A 21,028-nucleotide genomic window follows, 5' to 3' on the forward strand; every position below is an offset into this window, starting at 1 on the left:
ACTGACATCTTCTTGGAGTACAAATAAGGAGCTGGCCAACTAACGGCTTCATTTCCCAGGAAGGATGAGACAGAGCTTTCACTCAGAGCTGGAGGGAGATGTTCACATATGTCTACAGAATTCCATTTTACAAATGGCGAATGAGTCCGAGGCTCAGAGTGGCCAAGTAACTTGACCAGTATAATAGGATGAGGAAGGCCTGTCTGACTCCAAAAGTTATGCTCATAACGTTATACCACATGGAAGAGGTTAGAAAGAAAAATTCTAGATTTATTTATTCTTGCCACAAACTCTTTCCAATCCACCACACAGCACCTTACACCTGTTGATTCCTGAATTGAACTATTTTTTGTGCAGGAAAATATAGTGTCGTGGAGAAAAACAGAGGTTCATTTTCTTGTACCTCACTGTGTTGTCAGCAGAAGTTACAAACATTATGCATGAGGAGAGAGGGTAGGGGACTGTGACCCTCCACCCCATTAATGTATGGCCTTCCTCTACTACTAAATATCCTAGTATTCTGAGGAAGATGGGAAATGCAGATATGTCAAGTGTAGTCTAGAACATGAGATAGCTCATGAAATCTGCCATTCAAATTGTGAAACGTGTTTGTACATATCGTATGACAATAAAAATCCAAATTTTTTTCTTTATCAAAATAGCCACTTATAGCAAAAATAAAATGCTGTGTGCTATCTCAAGGACAGAATTACCACTATCACATTAAGCTTTATCTTCCCCACCAGTTTAATGACACTGTAGTTCCGAGGGTAGGCAGCTTGCTGTGAAGATGATAAGATTACCTCCAAGGCCCCAGAGATTTCTTCTAGAGAGTTTTAGGGTTTTCTATAGATTCCTTTCTAGGCATCAGTAATGTTTTCAGATTCTCTGAGTAATAGCAGGAGTCATTATATAACCCCAAAGTGAACTTGTGACTTTGTCTCTACCTAACACACTCTCCTGGAAGAAAGATGTTCCAGGAAGGCCCACTAACATCCCCTTAGCAATGGCTTTTCATATCCATGGTGGCACCCTGTTTCCCACCATATTTTAGAACCCCCAAATTAAGTAAAATTATTAGTTTTAGGAAATGTAAAGGGCACTCATCCGACATAATCATTTTACAGATAAGACAACTAAGAATTAAATGAATTGTCCAACTTATCAGGATAATGGGCAAGGCAGGATTCCAGCTCAATGTCCAATTTCCAAATTAGGACTCTTCACATTCTACCATGTTATTAGAATTCACCTTCTCATTTGATGAAACTACTGAAGTATGAAATTCTACAGGGTACAACTTTCTAGAAAACAAAAAAAGAGATGGGATATCACGGTCACAACTTACTCTGTTTTTAGAGTGTGCCCACTTTAAAAGTTGCCTACAGTCCATGCAAAGGGAGTGCCATGGATGATAGAAGATGACTTTATATTCTAAAACAACCCTACCTCTAAAGCTTTCTTGATATAATACAGTGTCTTTAACCTTCTGCTTCAAGCTGGTCTTCTAGCTTGATAAACTATGGCATCAGCAATAGATGGTCAATTTTACCAACTGTCACATGGTTCTCTCCAATGTATAGTGCAGAGTTTTCCTTGGAGTACAGAGAAGAAAAATTTTCTTCCAAAGTTTCCCTTTCACAACTAGAATCTCAGTTTTCCTGATTCACAAATCAAGTTTGAAGCACCACAACCAAACTATCACATAACAGTTTCCTGAATTCTCTCCCTAATGAAAAACAAAATTCAGATAAGATATATATTTGATTCATAGTCAAAACTGATTGATTCTAAACTTAAAGAAACTTGGAAATTAACATTTTGTCTTTAACTATTAAATCTTTTTCACAGTATCCCCAAAATCATTTCTATTGCTTTCTGAGCAATAGTATTCATCAACGGAGACCCTAAAACTGGATTATTCCCTAAAGTAAACTGTATCTTAAGTGAGCTTTTTTTACATATCAGAATCATTCACTTTGGGAATAATTAAGATGGCAAAATAATGGAGGAACACATTATTTTTCTCTACCTCAATTCAGTAAGGACTGTTACTACTACAGTAATCTGATTTTTATTACAACAGCAACCACAAATGGGATAATAAGAGCTAACATTTATCGAATGCTCACCACAATGTCAAGCAAATATTAACCCACTGAGTCTTGAAAGCAGCCAGCAGATAATGGCATCATCCCCATATTACAGATGAGAAAGACAAAGAGAACTTAAGGAGCTTGTCCAAGCAGTAAAACTGGGATTCTAATCCAGCCCGACCTCTACTTACATGCACCAGATCTTTTAAATATCTCCCCTGGATAGATATTTTTTAAGGTTCTCATAAATGTGCTTTGCAAATTCAACAATAACTGTAGAGTAATAGAATCTGGTGGACATTGCAGATATTTTGTTTCTTTTTTAGGGGTTAGTTGTGGAGTATGTGGTTATGGTCTCCATACTCCTAGAGCCAGTCTTTGGAGTCTAGGGAAGAAGATCATCAAGATGACCCAGTCCATTTTCCCAGATGTATTGTGCCAACATCCTTAAGAAATAGAGATTTCCATAAAAGGCTAATCTTGAATGACTGGCCATTTACAACCCCACTGGGCACATGTGGGGATCCCTCCCCTCATCCCAGTAATTTCTCAAGTCCAGTGTGAATTTCACTACAACAGTCAAAATATCCACCTTCAAAACAGGGAGCAATAGTTTTCCCTTCCCATTTAGTCCTCTAGATTCTCCAAAGAGCAACAGGCTTCATCCTTCCACGAACTTGAGTGGGACCCTGCTAGATCATGAGGGAATCACTGGAGTGATGGAACTTAACAGCTGAGGGAAACCTTGGAGATCTTTTAGTCCACCACATTTATTTACAGATAAGAAACTGAAATCTAGAGAAATTAAAAACCAGACAGTTCCTCATTAGTAGAACTGGGACCAAATCCTATTTTTCTGACTCACAGTACCATTTGCCCTGTAAGAAACTGCCATTCCCAGACCTTAGAATTGAATCATAGATATACCCTAGTTAAATCATGAAAAAATGAAATTAATAAATTCTGCCACAGTTCTCCCAAAGAGACAATACATACTTTCAATGTAATATAATTTTTGTTTTCTATTTATAATTTCCCCCTACTTGAAACAAGTGGCCCACTGGCTAAAAATTCTCTGAGGCTACATGCTACAAAGATTTTCATTAGAATTGGATATGATTACATAGATTTTGTCTCAGTTGTGCTATTAATATCACCTCCAATGTGCATTTTACTCCTGGGAATTAAATATTTGTTAGTAATATTGATTAAATATTTATTTGAGCCAGGATCTTAGAATAGTAAGAGTAAACGGAGAGCAACTGCTTAATTTTAAGTTGTTTCCTTACTTGGCCTTGCAATTATAAGAAAAATAAACTTTCTTAAAAATAAGATGGCTTACTCAGTTAAGTGTCTGACTTTTGATCTCAGGATCGTGAGTTCGAGCCCTGCATTGGGCTGCACTCTGGGTGTGGAGCCTACTTAAAAAAAAAAGAAAAGAAAAAGTAGATAGATAAGATGAGATAGTAAATTAAAAATCCCATGATGGCCAAATATTGCAACATGATTGCACAGACAGTAACGTGTTGTAAGAATTTAACAAGAGACCACAAATTTCAGTATCTTTTTTTCAGGACATTTTTTCTCCCAAGGAAAAATCAGCACATAAAATTTTATCCCACCAGAGTCAAGTATAAATTAGATTAGGATTTCCATGTGGTATGACTGCTGGTGGTTCTGAGTTTTGATTGTTCAGAAAGTTAGGCATTCCACATAATGGAAACTATTTGGGGGGAAAAAATGTCTAATTCTATTTGCAGGCAAATACAAGGGTTACCTACCTCCCTTCCCACAAGAAACCATATTAAGTACAAAATTCGGAGGAAAGTTGTATTCTAGGTATGGACCAGATAGTAATTGAGGTATCTATCTTGGTAATTCCATACAGTCAGGTAGTTAACAATTCAGAGGCAGAATGACCTATGTTAACTTTTTGTACATATAGGAAGATACTTAAAGTGGAACCTTCACACCCCAGGGAAAAATTATGAAACACTAGGAAAAGACTATGCCTAAAATAGGCATAAGCAAATATTTAATGTACTGGAATATGGAATAGAGCTTAATTTATGACGCTAACTTTCAAAACTCACTTTTTAATTGATTTGGTATAAATTTCTGTCTTAGATTTCTTGGCAAAACTTATTAACAAAATAATATTACTTAATTTCATCAAGACATACAAGTCACTGAGTACTTAACATTAAGTTTACAAACAGCACCCCCACTTATGACCTGTATTTTTCTCTCCTACAAGAAAAAGATGGAGAGAACCATTTCAATAAACTGAAATATTCTTACTTTAAAGCTAATAATATAAATAATTATATATTCTATATACAACCACAACTTTTTTTCTAAATAATTTCTAAAAATCATATTAATTCCCTCAAAATACAAATGTATAGTTTTCCAAAAGTGATCGTCTCAGCTCAGGTAGACTTGTTCTGTTAATCCAGTATCTACCCAGCTCCAGGACACTCAAGTGAAAAGCAGCATTCAGTCAACAGCTTGAATACTCTGCCTACATGTTACTGAGTATCTAGGTGTTTAGTGACACTTGGCTACAAATGTGGGAAATAGAATTACATTCCTCTTGCATTCTTCAATTTTGACAGGTGTAGTAATGTCAGTATTAAGATTCCATCTACCTTTGTATATACACATGCACAAAACAACCATAGATCAACTTTTCTAACAAATACTTAAAAACCAAAGTTAGAGTGAAAGTACCATGTCTTACAAGAATATTATTTGTTATAATCTAATTATGGAGGAAACAATCTCATAATACCTGTTTACAGTAGCCTAGCCACTTGATATCAATTACTGAATTATTAGATATTTACTGAGGTCTCCTACCAGGCTTTGCCCTTCCTCAAAGAGATCCAATCTAATTACAGAGACAAGAAATACACCAAAGAAATACAAACTATTATAAGAACATACTATGAGCAACTCTACGCCAACAAATTTGACAATCTGGAAGAAATGGATGCATTCCTAGAAACATATAAACTACCAAAATTGAACCAGGAAGAAATAGAAAGCCTGAACAGACCCATAACCAGTAAGGAGATTGAAACAGTCATTAAAAATCTCCAAACAAACAAAAGCCCAGGGCCAGACGGCTTCCCGGGGGAATTCTACCAAACATTTAAAGAAGAACTAATTCCTATTCTCCTGAAACTGTTCCAAAAAATAGAAATGGAAGGAAAACTCCCAAACTCATTTTATGAGGCCAGCATCACCTTGATCCCCAAACCAGACAAGGATCCCATCAAAAAAGAGAGCTATAGACCAATATCCTTGATGAACACAGATGCGAAAATTCTCACCAAAATACTAGCCAATAGGATTCAACAGTACATTAAAAGGATTATTCACCACGACCAAGTGGGATTTATCCCAGGGCTGCAAGGTTGGTTCAACATCCGCAAATCAGTCAATGTGATACAACACATCAATAAAAGAAAGAACAAGAACCATATGATACTCTCAATAGATGCTGAAAAAGCATTTGACAAAGTACAGCATCCCTTCCTGATCAAAACCCTTCAAAGTGTAGGGATAGAGGGCACATACCTCAATATCATCAAAGCCATCTATGAAAAACCCACTGCAAATATCATTCTCAATGGAGAAAAACTGAAAGCTTTTCCACTAAGGTCAGGAACACGGCAGGGATGTCCATTATCACCACTGCTATTCAACATAGTACTAGAAGTCCTAGCCTCAGCAATCAGACAACAAAAGGAAATTAAAGGCATCCAAATCGGCAAAGAAGAAGTCAAATTATCACTCTTCGCGGATGATATGATACTCTATGTGGAAAACCCAAAAGACTCCACTCCAAAACTGCTAGAACTTATACAGGAATTCAGTAAAGTGTCAGGATATAAGATCAATGCACAGAAATCAGTTGCATTTCTCTACACCAACAACAAGACAGAAGAAAGAGAAATTAAGGAGTCAATCCCATTTACAATTGCACCCCAAACCATAAGATACCTAGGAATAAACCTAACCAAAGAGGCTAAGAATCTATACTCAGAAAACTATAAAGTACTCATGAAAGAAATTGAGGAAGACACAAAGAAATGGAAAAATGTTCCATGCTCCTGGATTGGAAGAATAAATATTGTGAAAATGTCTATGCTACCTAGAGCAATCTACACATTTAATGCAATTCCTATCAAAGTACCATCCATCTTTTTCAAAGAAATGGAACAAATAATTTTAAAATTTATATGGAACCAGAAAAGACCTCGAATAGCCAAAGGGATATTGATAGACCTATGAAATTCAAACTAACAATATTAAAACTCATCCTTTATCCACATATCAATGAGAAATCAGGAGTACAGACAGTAAGAAACATGCTATAGGAGTTTAGAGGAGAGATCCCTTTTTGTGGACTTCGGTGGTCCCAAAGGACCACACAAAAGGTGTAGTTTTGAGCTGATCTGACTGGGTTTTAAAATGACTGCTTTAATAGTTATGCACCTTCACAAAAGTAATTTTAAAGCATCCAGTCCTAAACCTGGCTATTCTCGTTTTCCACAGTACGTATATTAGTATGTGTGTGTGTGTGTATATATATATATGGATATAGATATAGATATAGATATACACTGGTGAATCTAAGAAAGAAAGAATACCAATTCTCAAATTAACAATGCTTATAATGACTTCTGGATGGAACCAAAAACTCTAGAAACATAGGTTGAGGTTAAAAAAAAAAAATCATGAAGACGTATACACATCCACACATACAAACCTTAGCTATGATCAGAAGCACCTTGCACTATTCTCCTTAAGCCAGAATCACCAGTATTCCCTTTCTTTCTCTGAGAAATTGCATAAATAAAAATAGGAAATAAATCCACTTCTTTGCAGAGATAATGGCTCACACTTAAAACACACCCCGAAGAATCTCTCATGAAAGACTAATGCAGCCAGTTCATATCTGTAAATATAAATTGCAGAGAATGGAATCCTCAAGTGAGAAATTATTTCTTTCGCCTTATCTTCTAGTTTCAGGCACCAGCTTTATATAACAGTTTGAAATGCTGAAGTCCCTATTTGGTTATTTGTAAGAACACTCTAGTTTATTGCAAAAGTAAATGTATATAGCTTTGTTAGCGAAGGGGCTATATATTTAATGTCCATTCAATGTTTTGGGAATCATCAATTGCTTGCTCTTGTTTGGTGCGGGAGTCATGTTTTGTTAAGTGCATCCACAACCAAGTTAAAGACCAGATGTGTGGTTTGTGTCTTCGTCCATATAATTTTCTGTTTAGACCAAATGACATTATAGCTGAAAATAACATACCCTGATTTTTCCTGATGCATGCAGATCCTCCAAAGTTTAATAGGATATGGCCGAATATTTCTTCCCTTGAGGTTTCTAACCCAAAACAAGGTAGGAGCATGTAAAATTCCTACTGATATAAAATCCCACATGTTTAGGGGAAAAATCCCATATACTACTTTTCTAGCACTAAATAAGAGCATTATCATGAATGCCATGCCTTTGAAAGAATCATGATCCAAATATTATTTCTAATATGAAGAGCATCCTGGAAATATTATAGTGAAGACATAGGGAAAAATTAGATGGCATAGAAGTTATAAGCTCTTTATTAAATTTAGGTTGAATGTCTGTCAGCCCCTAGAGAAGCCTGAAGTTTTGTTGCCATCACAGTTTGGAATGTAAATAATAAGTCTTAAAAACTTGTGAGTTGCTACAGACATCCTTCCACTGTCTCCCTTTTGCTCTTCTTAACTAAACTGACTGGTACATCAGTTGTATTGAAGGTCGGGGGCAAGGGGAAAATACATAAAGGAAGTATTGTAACCCCTAAAAGACCTGTTTTCTTTTACTGTTGCTCCATATTGATTGGCAGAAATTTGGATCTCTCTCTTTCTCTGTCTCTCTCTCTCTTTCTGTCTTCCACATCACAGTATATTTTTCTCTGCTGGGGCTTCCCCTTTAAATCCTCTGTGAATTAACGATTATTTCTATCGGCATTAAGGGCAGATTGCTCTCTGTCTGTTCTTAAAGCTGTAATTATTTTCTGATTTCTAACATCAAAACCAAGTAAATTAATAAAAGAGAGAGACTGAAGCAGTGTGATTACACAGGAAGAAATAGAACTTCTAAAAACTGGGCAATGAATTCATAAGATGCAGGGCAATGTTAAATTCCCATTAACGTCTAGTTTATAGATATACATAGACATATATAAATAGGAGTTTATTTCAATGGAAAATTGTTTTCTTTTGCCTTCTTTCTTCTCAAAAAAAAAAAAGGCACATTTTTGGCTTCCACCTTCCTTCCTTACATACAGGATGTTCCTTTCAAACTCTAATGAATACAGATGGAGAAGGAAATGAGCAAAAGGAGGAACCAGGAAATAGCTGCTAAGCAAAACAAAATATATTAGCAATTTGTTGGGGAGTCAAATTGGAAGGGCTGCATTTTCAGTCCTTGATCAGAGTGATGAAATCGAGACTGTCCTAGATACATATATTAGTAGCAAATAGAATTATCTTAATCATCTGCTCCAAATGAATTTTTTCAAGTTTCTGCATACATACATGGAAGAAGTACAGATCATGCTCACCCCTATTAATATAATTCTGTGAGGATTCGGGGGAGGTTTAGTGGCTTTATTCCTTGGCAAGTTCAATGAGAGCATCTTCAGTGAAATGTCACTCAGTATTTTCCATGGAATTTCATAGCTCAACAAATTATACAAGACAGGATCTAAGACTTAACACTTCTCCACAGTGAGTTTTGAGATGAACAGGATTACGCATTGTTCAAAACCTGAAACAGACCTACTTAATTATTTTGCTATGTTTTCTGTCAGTGTCACAGCACTGAAAACTTTCAGAAATTTCCAGCTAATGCCAGGTGCAGTTTTTTCAAAACTGTATAACGTGTTCAAATGAATTTATTTGAAAAGGAAAGCAGTTGAACAAAGTGCTTAAACTTGAAATTTTAGCTAAAGGTGCACTTTCTAGTAAAGGCCAGTTCTGTGCAGGTGTAATTTATCTTGTCAACATCTGCAGAGAACATCAGACTCTACCCTCCTTTTGCTATCTTCACAAACAACTCATGAATAATTGGAAAAGAAATGGCAGGCAACTTAGAGAGAAATCTCTGCCATTAGCGAACGGATACCACAAAGGTAATAAATGTTGGGAAGAAGACTATATTTGTTAAAGGTAGACAGACTCAAGGTGACTCTGAGACTGAGGGCCAGATAGTTGACTATTGTGATTCTGTTCTGTGATGTCTAATCAGCTCAACAAAAATAATCTGAACTGGCTTATACATAGGTGAGCTTTTGGTGACCCAAAGCGACTGATCATAGTGAATTGCGGCAATGAGATTGCGAATTACCTCAACATGGCTACTATTTTAAGAGAGGGACAATAGAGGATCCTAATATCCATATTGTTAGTGGAATAATCGTTACATAACTGAATTCTTAACTTAAACGGTAATTCTTTTTCCTCTAAAAATAAAACCTCTAAACTTTATTACTGACAATGTTAAGCCATTTTCAGCCAAATACAAGACTTCCTTTGTGATTGAAACCATCTCCCAGAAACAACATATACAAATAGTCTCTTCCTTTAGGGCTACTTTTCAAGTGGGTTGATGATAAGTTATTACAGTTTGAACGTTTCACTATTGTTTCTAATGTGCTGTTCATTCTTTTAAACCTATCCAGTTGCTCCCAAATTAGCTTTGTCAACAGTTTCTTCTGTTCAAGTTGCAAACCACAAGAGAGGTAGGAATTCTTGGATTCATACAGTGATTTCATGGTGTTATGTGTTGTGAAACATTGCACTGTATGAATCTGGAATATCTGTGAAGTGTACCCATCAGCTTATTGGTGAGGCATGTTGACTGACTCCAATCAATGCATCAAATAGTACTGAGAATGTCATCTGTAAGAGAAAAAAAAGCTTCACTCAAAACTTGACTGCTGTAAATTAAAAATGCTGCAACATTTGTTTTCTGAAAGATTAATGTGTGAATAACATTAACACAGTTTAGGATCCTGTTTAGAACATGAATGTCAGAGTATTAACATTGTTGCTCATTTGCATTGAAAATAAGGAAACTCATTTAGAGTGAGTTTCAAGGATGCTTTTCATGAGAACAGAATGGCAGGTTCCATGTGTTGTGCCCATTTGACTTTGTGACAAGTGAAATACCTTGTAATGTCTATTTCCATTGTTTGGAATGAATTTGAACAAATACCAGTGCAGATCTGCACTGGGTGAAGCATTGATTACGACCTGAAAATAACAGTTATATTGCTTTCTTTAAATGAAAGCAAGCAGTATCTCATCTGTGACTCATGAATAGCCCATTCCAGCTAGCATCTGTCATTCACAGAATGAAGATTTTTCAGGAAACATGAAGACTCCTGTTTTTATTTTACCATTTTCCTTTAAATGTCCTATGTGACAGGTGTGTCTTGTTTTCCACCCTTGACTGTTGGGCTTATGTCATGTTTTGATTTTTTTTTTTTCATGAAACACCTCTTACAAAGAAATATATTTATTAGCAAAATTGAATTTAGTTTGACTTGGTGAAAATGACCATAATAGCTTCTTTATTCCTTATTGAATAGAGTCAAGTCATTTTCCATATTTTAATTAATGTTGAGTCGGTCCTTCTGTGGTGTATAGAGAAAAAGATGTAACTGGTCTAAGTTGGGAAAGGGGAAACTGACAGTATTTAAACTATGTCTTAAACTTTCCTCACCATGTGCTTTTACATATCAAACACAGACGGTGCCCTTTTGAGGGAAATGTGGATGGATTTGAAATTGGGGGACTAGGTTCTTTAGGAACAGAAGAGCCACAGGTTCCTAGGGTGTCGAGCCTGTTTGGGTATGAGTGCACATCAGAAGATGGTCACTGAGACCACAGGACGGCGATCTTTCTTTCTCTCCAAAACATGAATCTACACAAAGAAACCAAGGAGGTGGAGGAGAAAAGAAAGCAATGGGGGCTCTCACAGATTCCATCTCTTTTATGTCATGTCAAGCACACTGGAAATACAAGAGGCCTCTTGACCTGGAATTCGACCTTGTCTCATTGAATCTTGCGTTTCTTGGGGTTGCAGCACTAATGAGGTTCATACACATCTCCAGAGGCAGGGAGAGGCCACCTAATGACTTATTTAAAAAATCCATACTGTCATCAAATGATGTATGTGGAAGAGTTTCAAAAGCTACATCAGTTTGCAAGAGAGGGTGGGGTGAGGTAAAGACCAGCAAAATGCTATGGCCACTTCACTGCCACCCCTGGAGAAGGCCCCTCAGAGGTAGGGTGACTCTTTGAATGTAGCAAGGGGAAAATACTAAAGAGTTCTCATTCTTTCCCTTTCTGTCTAAACTCTTTTTCCCAAATCCTTTTTTTTTTTTTTTTTGAGGGACTAAAATTAATTTTCAGCAACTTTCCTCATTTGACTAAAAAAGAAAAAACTACCTGTGCCATTCTGAGTACTTGATCTCATACTTGTGTAGGCAATGCAACCTATGATTAGAGGCAACATGGGGAACAGTAAGAAAGAAGACACCAAGGGGAAATTTAACTCCTCCTCTTCTGCTATTCTTCATCTTTTACTATCTCTCCAGCCTCTTATTTCTGGCAACACTTCCTTGCCCAGCCCTCTGCCCACCCAGTGTCAATCAGAAAGAACCTTTACCTAGAGGGCTGGGTCTTTCCTGATCTAGAAAGCCAACTCTGAACTCTTCTTCTAAAACATCTCTAGCTTTCATTGGTCTTAACTGGCCAGTTCCTAAGTACCATATTATCACAACTGCTTTATATGATGTCATACATGTCTGATGGGGATTTTGCCCCCTCCCCGGGACTTTTGGTTGTGACAGCTTAGGGGTTACTATTGCATCTAGTAGGCGGAGGCCAAGAATGTTTCTAAATATTCTCAAGTATATAGAAAAATGAAGAATTATTTGGCCCAAAATATAAATAGTGCCAAGGTTGAGAAACTGCAGTAGATTCTGCAGGAGTGGTTCATGTTGTTCCCTGACACAAGGTTGTTCTCAGTAAATAGGTGTTGCCAATGCTTGCATGCCACACCATGGAAATGGGTTCTAGAGGACCCCGCAAGCTTGTCTACACAACAGCAATTAAAACTTGTCTATAATGTAATTTGAGATTGAAAAACTATATAAAACCATGGCAATTTTTATAAATCTTTTCTCTGCCTAAAATGATCTTCATTGACATATAGACAACCCTCAGGTAAAATAATTACTAACTCAGTTATATCTTGTTGTGTGGCTGTTGTTTTTCGAGACTCTTTAATATACAGGATATAGCCAGACTCATGGAATTTATATAGGGAGGAATGAATTTAAACATAACTGTCCTCTCATATCTTCCTCTGTTTTGCAAAAGAAGGCATCTCGGGATGATCACTGATTTATTGATACATTCATTTGACAACATTTTTTTTTTTTTGAGTGCTTAGTATGCCCTGGGAGATGTTTTGAGTTTCATGGTTACATCTGTGAACAAAACAGACATGGTCTACACTCACATATTTATGCTCAGAGGATGGGGGGGGAGAAAATTTTTTGAAGTATATGTTTCAGATACTACAAATTCTAAAAAGAATAAATAAATACATAGGTTTAAGAAATTGGGGATTAGTATGTTTAGGCCGGGGGCTGTTATTTCCGATAAAGTGGTCATAGAATTTTCTTTGAACAGAAGCCTAAAAAGAAACAGAGGAAAGTCATAGGAAAGTCCAGGGGTGAAGTATTCCACACAGAGGTAACAACAAGAGCAAAGGCCTGGGGGAAGTCCCTGCAATGTTTGCAGAGCAACATGGAGCTTTGTACAGCCAATGAAGAAGAGAGTGATGCCAGTGAGACACCAGGGAGGCCAGGGGCCAAATCAATTGGGAATGAATGAATTTAAACTCTGTCTTTTATTCTGAATGACACAGGAAGCCATTAGGATTATGAGCAAAGGGGTCTCATGACCCAATTAAAGTTTTGAAAGAGTCACTCTTACTGATGTGTGGAGAGGAAACTATCACTAGGCTGGAGCCTGGAGAGTAGTTTGGGGACAAAAGCAATAATTCAGGTGCCTTTAACTAAACATGAGGTAGTAAGAGGTGGTGAGATTTAGAAAGTATTTTAAAGGATAGCCAAGATCTGCTGACTGATTGTTTGTTGGGGATGAGGGGGAAAAAAAGAGCTGTCAAGAAACTCCAGGAATTTTGAGCTAAACAATTGGAGGAACAGAATTGCCATTTACTGAGATGGGGTGGGTTGTTTGGGTGAGTTGTTGGTTTGGGAAGGTGACCTATGAGTTCTCTTACAAACATCTTGAAGTTGAGATATCCATTAAATGTCCAAGTGTAGACTAAGAATGCAGTGGAGTAGGTCAGTCTGGAGGAAATCTCTAACTGGTGGTTGTTCTAGCCTGAAATAACTACTTTGGAAAGATCAGCGTTTGGATGGTATATAAAGTCATGAGGCTAGGTAAAGAATCCAGTCTCTAGGGTGAGCCTAAAGAGCAAAGAGTTCCAAGAACTAAGCCCTGAGACATCTGAGGAGAAAGGGAAAAAAAGGAAAAGAGAAGGGAAAACAATGGTAAATGATGTGGGGAAACAAAAGCAGAAGAAAAATTATTAAATTTCCTTACTATCTACAGCCCACTGACAAGTCCTTGAAACAGGCAAAGTGACATTCTTCTAGGGACCCAGCTGCCTCAATGTTGACACTTTGGCTAAGGGCAAAAGGCAATCCTAACCTGACCCCGGGACCCTGTAAGTCTACTTTAACATATAAAAGTTCTTTTATCTTTAAACCCCCAAGATCTATGCTGGCAGTCATCCACCAAGCATATGGCTCATTGATATACATCTGAAGGATCTCAAGACAAAGGTTTCATTAGACGAAAATAAATGCAATTTCCCAACAATAGCTAGCCCCCTCAAGGTCCAGGAAACCTTGCTTCCAAAATTCCTTAGAGGCTTAAGCTATCCTTAGCCTCCTCCCAACTTGAAAGTGTGTATCAGGCCACTTCTCATGACCCCAGTGCAGCGCCTTATGCCCATGTGTCCTGTCCCAGTGCTTTACTTAAACCATCTTTTTGCAGCAAGGACGTCTCAAGAATTCTCTCTTGGCATCGGCTTCGAACCCTAACATCTCTCCTATATCAGTGAGTAGGAAAGAAAGAGAAGCAAATTAGAGTGGTGGACCAGAAGTCCCCTTTTGCAAGAAGGGTTGTCTGGCAGTCCTAAAGCTCCCTGTAAGGTTTATGGTCATGAAATTAAAATGAGATTTGTTTCAAAATAGTTGGAGAAAAACTCCAGTCACGTTTAGCTGCTGAGGTATAGGCATGAAGAATGGAGAGTTGGATTTAAGCAGGATCAAGTCTTCCCAGAAGACTATAATTGAGGTGAGCTCTTAGGGGGGGCAAGAGAGATAAGAGTGTATAAAAAGAAGTCACTGTAAGGATGAACCATGGACTCTGTACTTTGTAAGAAGAGAAGGGAGGACGTGGTAGGTCAATGAATTGGAAGATCAAAGAAATATTGAACTATTAATATCATCCCTACAGGGTCTTAATATGATAATGTAGCTCAGACCACACCATTAGTGATCATTCAAGGATTCTGTGCCTATGTGGAAAGACTAGTTATTTCCTAAAGAGTGGTAGATTAACAGAATACTGAAAAATAATACAGCAGCCTAATAATTACATTTGAGATACCTTGCATTTATCCAGTGCTCTCATGTTTTTCAAAGATCTTTTTCTCGTTTTACATTCTCAAATATATCATGGCCAGAAAAGACAGCTTTACTGAAGTCTCAGATGAGTCTTAGAAGTGTTAAAAGAATCAAATTTCTACTCTATTTCCTAGATTATAAGACATTTGTATATCCACTTATCTTCTAAAATAAATTTATTAATATTGGGGGTTTAGCTGGTACAGTTCTATACATAATTATTTGTACAACTTATATTACTTACCTCATCCTATTGAAAATAATAAATTGATTCTCAAACAAGACCCAGAAACAAATAATGTTATCACAAAATGTATACTATCCATTGAATTCAAAGAACAGTAGGTGATAGCATGACATTTGATATGTCTATGGAGATTCATGGGTTGGGTCTTAAAAGTGTTGAACTTGAATATCTAAGGATATGTTTTCTTTTTTGGATAAAACTGCCAGATGGGAGCTCAGCATGTAGCTCTGGCCATTGGGCAGATCTTACAGAACCCTTCAAACATCCATGAGGGAACTACATTCTGAAACTTCTCCAGCCTTATTCTCTGCACTTACCCAACTTCATATTTTCACATACTCTATTCCTCTTTCACCTGAAATGCTCATCCTTCCCCCTACACCCTACACACTTTTTTTTTTTTTAATAAAACCTATGCCCCCTCATGGAAGACTCAGTGTTTAAGTCCAGCGTTAAGTTAGTTTTTCCTAATTTCTCTCAAGTTAAATGAATTTCTCCCTAGATCACTCTGTATCTCTGTTTGGTTTTCTTAGCACAAGCTCCTTTGCTTTCTAGTTATTTTAAGCATGGGATTGTTTTGCCCACAAAGCAAGCTTTTTGGCAACAAGGACTTCTGTGTTGTTTCAAAAAGTCTCTAGGATCAATTTGTGCACAGAAAAGGTCCCTTTGAAAAAAGCTGAATAAATTATAGTGGGTGCACCAAGGCCAGCCTGGGGGTGGGGGGGTGGGGGTTGGTGAATGTGAAGAACCACTTCCCCCAAGGAACCTCTTTGGGAGAGGGAGAGCCAGAGGACAGGGCTTTTGGTGTCCACACCTCAGCAATGTCAGCTCTGAAGAAGTCCTGAGAAGCAATTAGGTTTGGGAATTGGATCTCCTTCCTGCAAACTCTATTCTTGGATGGCTCTAGACCAGAAAGGTTCTCCCCATTTCAATCTTCAACCAAGGAAGTTTCTAGAGGCCTTTCAGGTTTCCTAGCAAGTCAGAAATGCCAGCATAAACTAGGTGTAACTCAGATATAATATATTAGAATGAAATGTTTGTTTTCTAAGAAAATTTAATTTGGCGGTCTGTATATTACTTTTGTTGTTATAATTTTATTACTAATAATGTGGCATGCCTTAACTACTGCATTTATGCAGGTATGTTCTTACCCCATCTCCCACATCCAAGTCCCAAGGCCCCATTCTGTTCTCCTTCTTTCTCTGCTTCCTCTCAATCCCAGTCCCCACCACACTTAGACACATGACAAAACTAGTCTCCCCTAAAGAAAGTGACTTGTCTTCAGGAGCCTCCCTCTTCTTGCTTCTCTTTAAGCATCTAGAGTCCCCCAAGGTGCTGACCCTAGTCCTGGTATCTTCCACTCTTTACAATTTCCAGTGTCCCCCTTTGCTCCTATCCAAATTTGATTTTATTCTTTCAGGATCTTGACCTCCGTCCACCCTCTACTGTAACAACTGGCTCTGCACTAAATGAATCCACACCCTCTGATGAATAGCAGTATATTAAAAGGAAAATTCTAGTCACTCTTCCTTATTCCTCCATACTCATCCAATGCACTACTTCCAAAATTTGTCTAGGCCAAAAAAGAAACTCAGTCATTTGCATAGTGCCCGGCACATGGTAAATCATCCCAATTAAATATTAAATGAATGAATGAATGAATGAATGAATGAATGAATAGGCTCAAATAGTGGCTGTGTTTGGCTTCCTAGTGAGGTAAAATAAAAGCCAGACATTAATAAGAGGAGTACTTTTAGATTAGATAAAGAAGGCTTACACTACCATGGTTGACCTTTCTCATAAATGTCCAGCTCTGCCTATCCCCATATTTTGAGAGAAAAAATTAGTCTCCCCACCTACCTACTCTTCCCACCTTTTTTTCTGTCTGATTTGATAATCGTTACCACTGGTAAAGGCTTTGTCTTTACCACTTCTTTGAAAAACATTGAATTAGATCAACAACCTCTTGCTTCCCTGAGATGCAACAGAGAGAAAATCTAGTCACTCTCTACCCTTCCCCACCTGCTCTCCTCCTCTTTCCCCATCTCCTTGTCTAGTCCTCCCAACCATCACTCCTCAGCCTCAGAGACACCTCCAACAATCTGGGGAAACAAAAGAAAAGGAAATCTGAGGGTACTGCCCAATCATCAGCTGCCTAATCCTTCTTTTGTAGTAGATTTAGCTTGAGACTTGGGTGAAAAGAAAACTGCTTGGGTGAAAAAGAAACTGCTCTTAAGAGCACAGTTTTCCCATACAAATCATCGCCCTGCTTTTTATATTTTTTCTCACAGATAAACATCAGATTTGGCCTGACGAACAACTTACAAAAACTGTCTTCCCTCTTAGCATTTGGAAAAAAACAAAAAATAGAGAATTAGTTAATTGTCTAGATCCCTGTGAAATTTGCCACAATTTCTGGGAAACCCTGACCAAGTTACTATCTTGATATAAATAATAATGAGACTCTAAACAAAGAAGTCATCGATGATGGCAGGCTCAGGCCCTCGATGCTCACATAATTCCCTCCCTCTTTCTAAGAGTGCAAATATTAAGAAAAAATGGGGAAAGTGGCACAAAGACATTAAAGGTCTCAACGTGCAAAAATTAGACTTTTGCATCAATGGCAACAGAGCTTTCCCAAATTTTAAAAGGTGTACACCTGCAAATGCTTCTGTTCATACTGTATTCCAAAAATTAACACTCTCCAGTCATGTTCTGAATGTCCAACCTTTCTATCCTGCTCGAAACAGATGCTACTCCCATGCCAATCACCACCACCTGTGGACGCCGTGTGTCATGTTGCATCACATAGATGTAATGCCATCCCTCCATCTTTTCTCCACTCCTCATTTTATCCAAGCATGTAGTGTGCTGTGACTCTGCTACTGTATACACTCTGTATACATTTCTGTTCTTCCTTGCAAGATTGTGAATGCTTCGGCCACTCCAATCGATGCAGTTATATCGATCTGCTCAATACAGTCATTTGCGTGAGCTGTAAACACAACACTAGAGGGCAGCACTGTGAGTTATGCAGGCTGGGCTACTTCAGAAATGCTTCTGCACAGCTGGACGATGAGAATGTGTGCATAGGTCAGTTCCATTATAATTTCAGCTATTGTTCTGTGCCTTTCGAGCTATGGGGAGCTATTTAAGGTGAAGAGGCTGTTGAGTTGCACCACGGCTGAGCCAGAATGAACTTTCTCAATGGAGAAACGTCCTTGTGGTAGACATAAAATTCTCTTATGCTGGTTGAATTGGGGGATATATTCTGAGTCCTTTTGTTATTGTTGGTTTAAAGATGGTGAGCCAAAAATCATGTTTAGATGAAGAATTTTCTTTTTATTATTTTTTCTTTCTTTCTTTCTTTCTTTTTTTTTTTTTTTGCATGAAATCTTAAAACCTGGTAATACCAAACTTAAAGTCTTAAGTTGTACATTCAACTTTTAAAATAGAAACTCACTATATGATATTTAATTATAGTTATGAGAAATTAGGATAAACTCTTGCATATAATTGGTAACGAACAAATATCAATTGATTTAAAATATTGCCATTTGGAATTGAAAGTCATTGGCAATTGGTAATATGGAAGTTTGCCTGACTTTGCCATTCATAGTAGTGAAATTCCATTTATTTGATTTTCTTATAGCTCCCAAAAGGAGAAGCAATTTCTCAAAGCTATTCTAGGCAATTAATTCTCTTAGCTTCCAAGGTAAATTAGCTCTGGAAAACTGGGTCCACAGGCTTCTCCCAAGTACCCTCCCCTGCCCCCACCATGACTACTGCTCAGGTCAACTGTAGAGAACCTGCCCTTCCCACCCAAAAAAGTTTCTCCTACTTTTGGGGTAGTGGAACCCATCTTTAAGAAAGAGAGCTGTTGGAAAAATAAGAAAAAATAAATGGAATTTCACTTCACAACTTACTTTGAAGAAATGCATATATTTGAAATGGTCAGGGGTACGTGCATATCTGTTACCTCACCAGTAGGTAACAACATAGGCAACTAATTTAAATAGAGACTAATTTAAATAGAAAACACATGCTGGAAAATGGCAGGAGGTCTTTGGATCAAAAAAGAAATTAATTCATCTGCAATTCTGGGATCGTTGTTTTCTGATCGGATTGTTAAGGTCATATAGCAGTTTGCCCAGAATCACATAAGATAGCTGTACAACTAACTTTGAATACAGTTAGGCCAAGTTTACATAATACTGTTTATATCTACAGTATGTTCTATTTTTCAAAATGCCTCCTTATTATTTGTGAATTAGTGGAGAAATCACTGGACTTAGAGGCCGGAGAGCTGGGTTCAAGTCCCAGTTTGCTATTTAATAGCTGTATGCCTTAGGTAAGTCATTTCAGAACTCCTGGTCAAACTGGGATCATATGGGATGCACAGAAAACACTTGGTAAACTGTGAACTGGCTTCCAGATATGTTTTTTTCTACTTAATCCTCATTAACAAAACTGTGGAGGTAAGTATTCCACTGATAATTTCCTCTATTTTCTAGTTGAGAAAAGTAAGGCAAATTGACCCAAATCATACAGCTTTCACAAAGAGTTAGTTTCCTGACTTCAAAGCTTGAACACCTTCTCCCAACTATCCTGACATAATTAGCAAAACTAAGCTTGTCAGACTTCTACTTATGGTATGCTTTTTGGATGACAATAGCAATTCCACTGTGAGCTTGCAAACAGAAGTTCAATTGCCTTTATAACTATTGGGGTTACAAGGATTTGAGGTTATTAATAACCCAAAAGACATGTAGCTGTCAGAACTTTGAATGTAGAGTTACATTTCACTGAATGACATTTGTAGAAATATAAAAATGTCATACCATAAATATGGAAACAAAAAAAGGTAAAATAAATAGGAACATAGTAATAAAAATCATTTATGTAAAATACCTAAGATTAAAATATTTTACAGTGTTAAGTCATGTTATATATACAGTCATATTATTTTATATACAGTCATATTATTTTAAATGAACAAAGAAAAAGCCCTAAAAGAAAAGATTTCATTCCTTATAATATCTAGTAGGTAACAATATCCCAGTGTTTTACTCGGAATATTCTGTTCTAATGAACTCTGGCCTTTTTCTAGTCCTAAAGTAATCTTGTGGACCATGAAACCTGCACTTCCTATTAAATTTTAAGAGGTGTATTTCTTTTGTAAACCTATGTTGGATTAGCTACAGACAGGAAGATAGCCTGTTTAGCTTTTGTCTTTTAAACAACATAGAGATGAAATATGAAAAGCTTAATATACATGTTTTCCTTCTTAAATCAAAAGCAGTTGTTTTCTCCATTTCTAGAAAGTTGGTTAGTTAAAATTATAAACCTTTGGGGAATTTTATATTTTATTGAGGCAAACATGTTTCTATTCAATATTTTATACTCTTCAAACCAAGTAAATTGCTGAACCCAAAGATGAGAATTTGGGGATTAAATTTAGCTGAGAATTAAAATTAGCTACAATATTCCGTATACCAAAATTCCTTAAATTGCTGCCCTTTTCCTAAGGGGTAAAATTGTAAAGAATGAATTGAAAATTGTGGCTAGCTGGTATATGCTACTGTCTATCTTTTTTCTTGAGTTCATATATGCATACGATCAATCAGTAACAGTTTCCTAAAAGAGCTATGGATTCTGCTTTTCCCACTTGAAGAGCCAAGGGTAGAGGCATCAGGACTGCCTACCCACCAGGCTAAGGCTGGAGTTTGCTCTCTCAGGACCATTGGTAGCCTGTGGCTCCCCATTGCCAAGGTTTGCCCTTTGGAAAAGCATGAACCAGTTCACTCTTCTCCACAGTTCAGATCCCCCAAAAGATTTGAAGCAGGACTGAGAATTAAATTTAAGAGCATGCACCACAA

The 21,028-nt window shown here is 37.3% G+C and overlaps 1 protein-coding gene across 6 annotated transcripts in view; it reads left to right on the forward strand.

The window, feature by feature from the left end:
- Window positions 1-21,028, forward strand: part of NTNG1 (netrin G1) — a 346,692-nt gene that overhangs the window by 279,879 nt on the left and 45,785 nt on the right. For 3 of the 6 annotated variants that reach the window (XM_044238793.1, XM_044238795.1, XM_044238792.1), the window contains exon 6: window positions 18,075-18,242. The exons of 1 other annotated variant lie outside the window; for it this stretch is intronic. In XM_044238793.1, the coding sequence (XP_044094728.1) occupies window positions 18,075-18,242 (168 nt within the window). Of the gene's footprint in view, window positions 1-7,455; window positions 7,522-9,844; window positions 9,905-18,074; window positions 18,243-21,028 lie in introns of all 6 variants that reach the window. 2 more of the 6 variants (XM_044238798.1, XM_044238796.1) reach the window with 2 other exon arrangements.

The sequence above is a fragment of the Neovison vison genome, chromosome 2 (genome assembly GCF_020171115.1).
Source record: "Neovison vison isolate M4711 chromosome 2, ASM_NN_V1, whole genome shotgun sequence".
In the NCBI taxonomy this organism is placed as follows: domain Eukaryota; kingdom Metazoa; phylum Chordata; class Mammalia; order Carnivora; family Mustelidae; genus Neogale; species Neogale vison.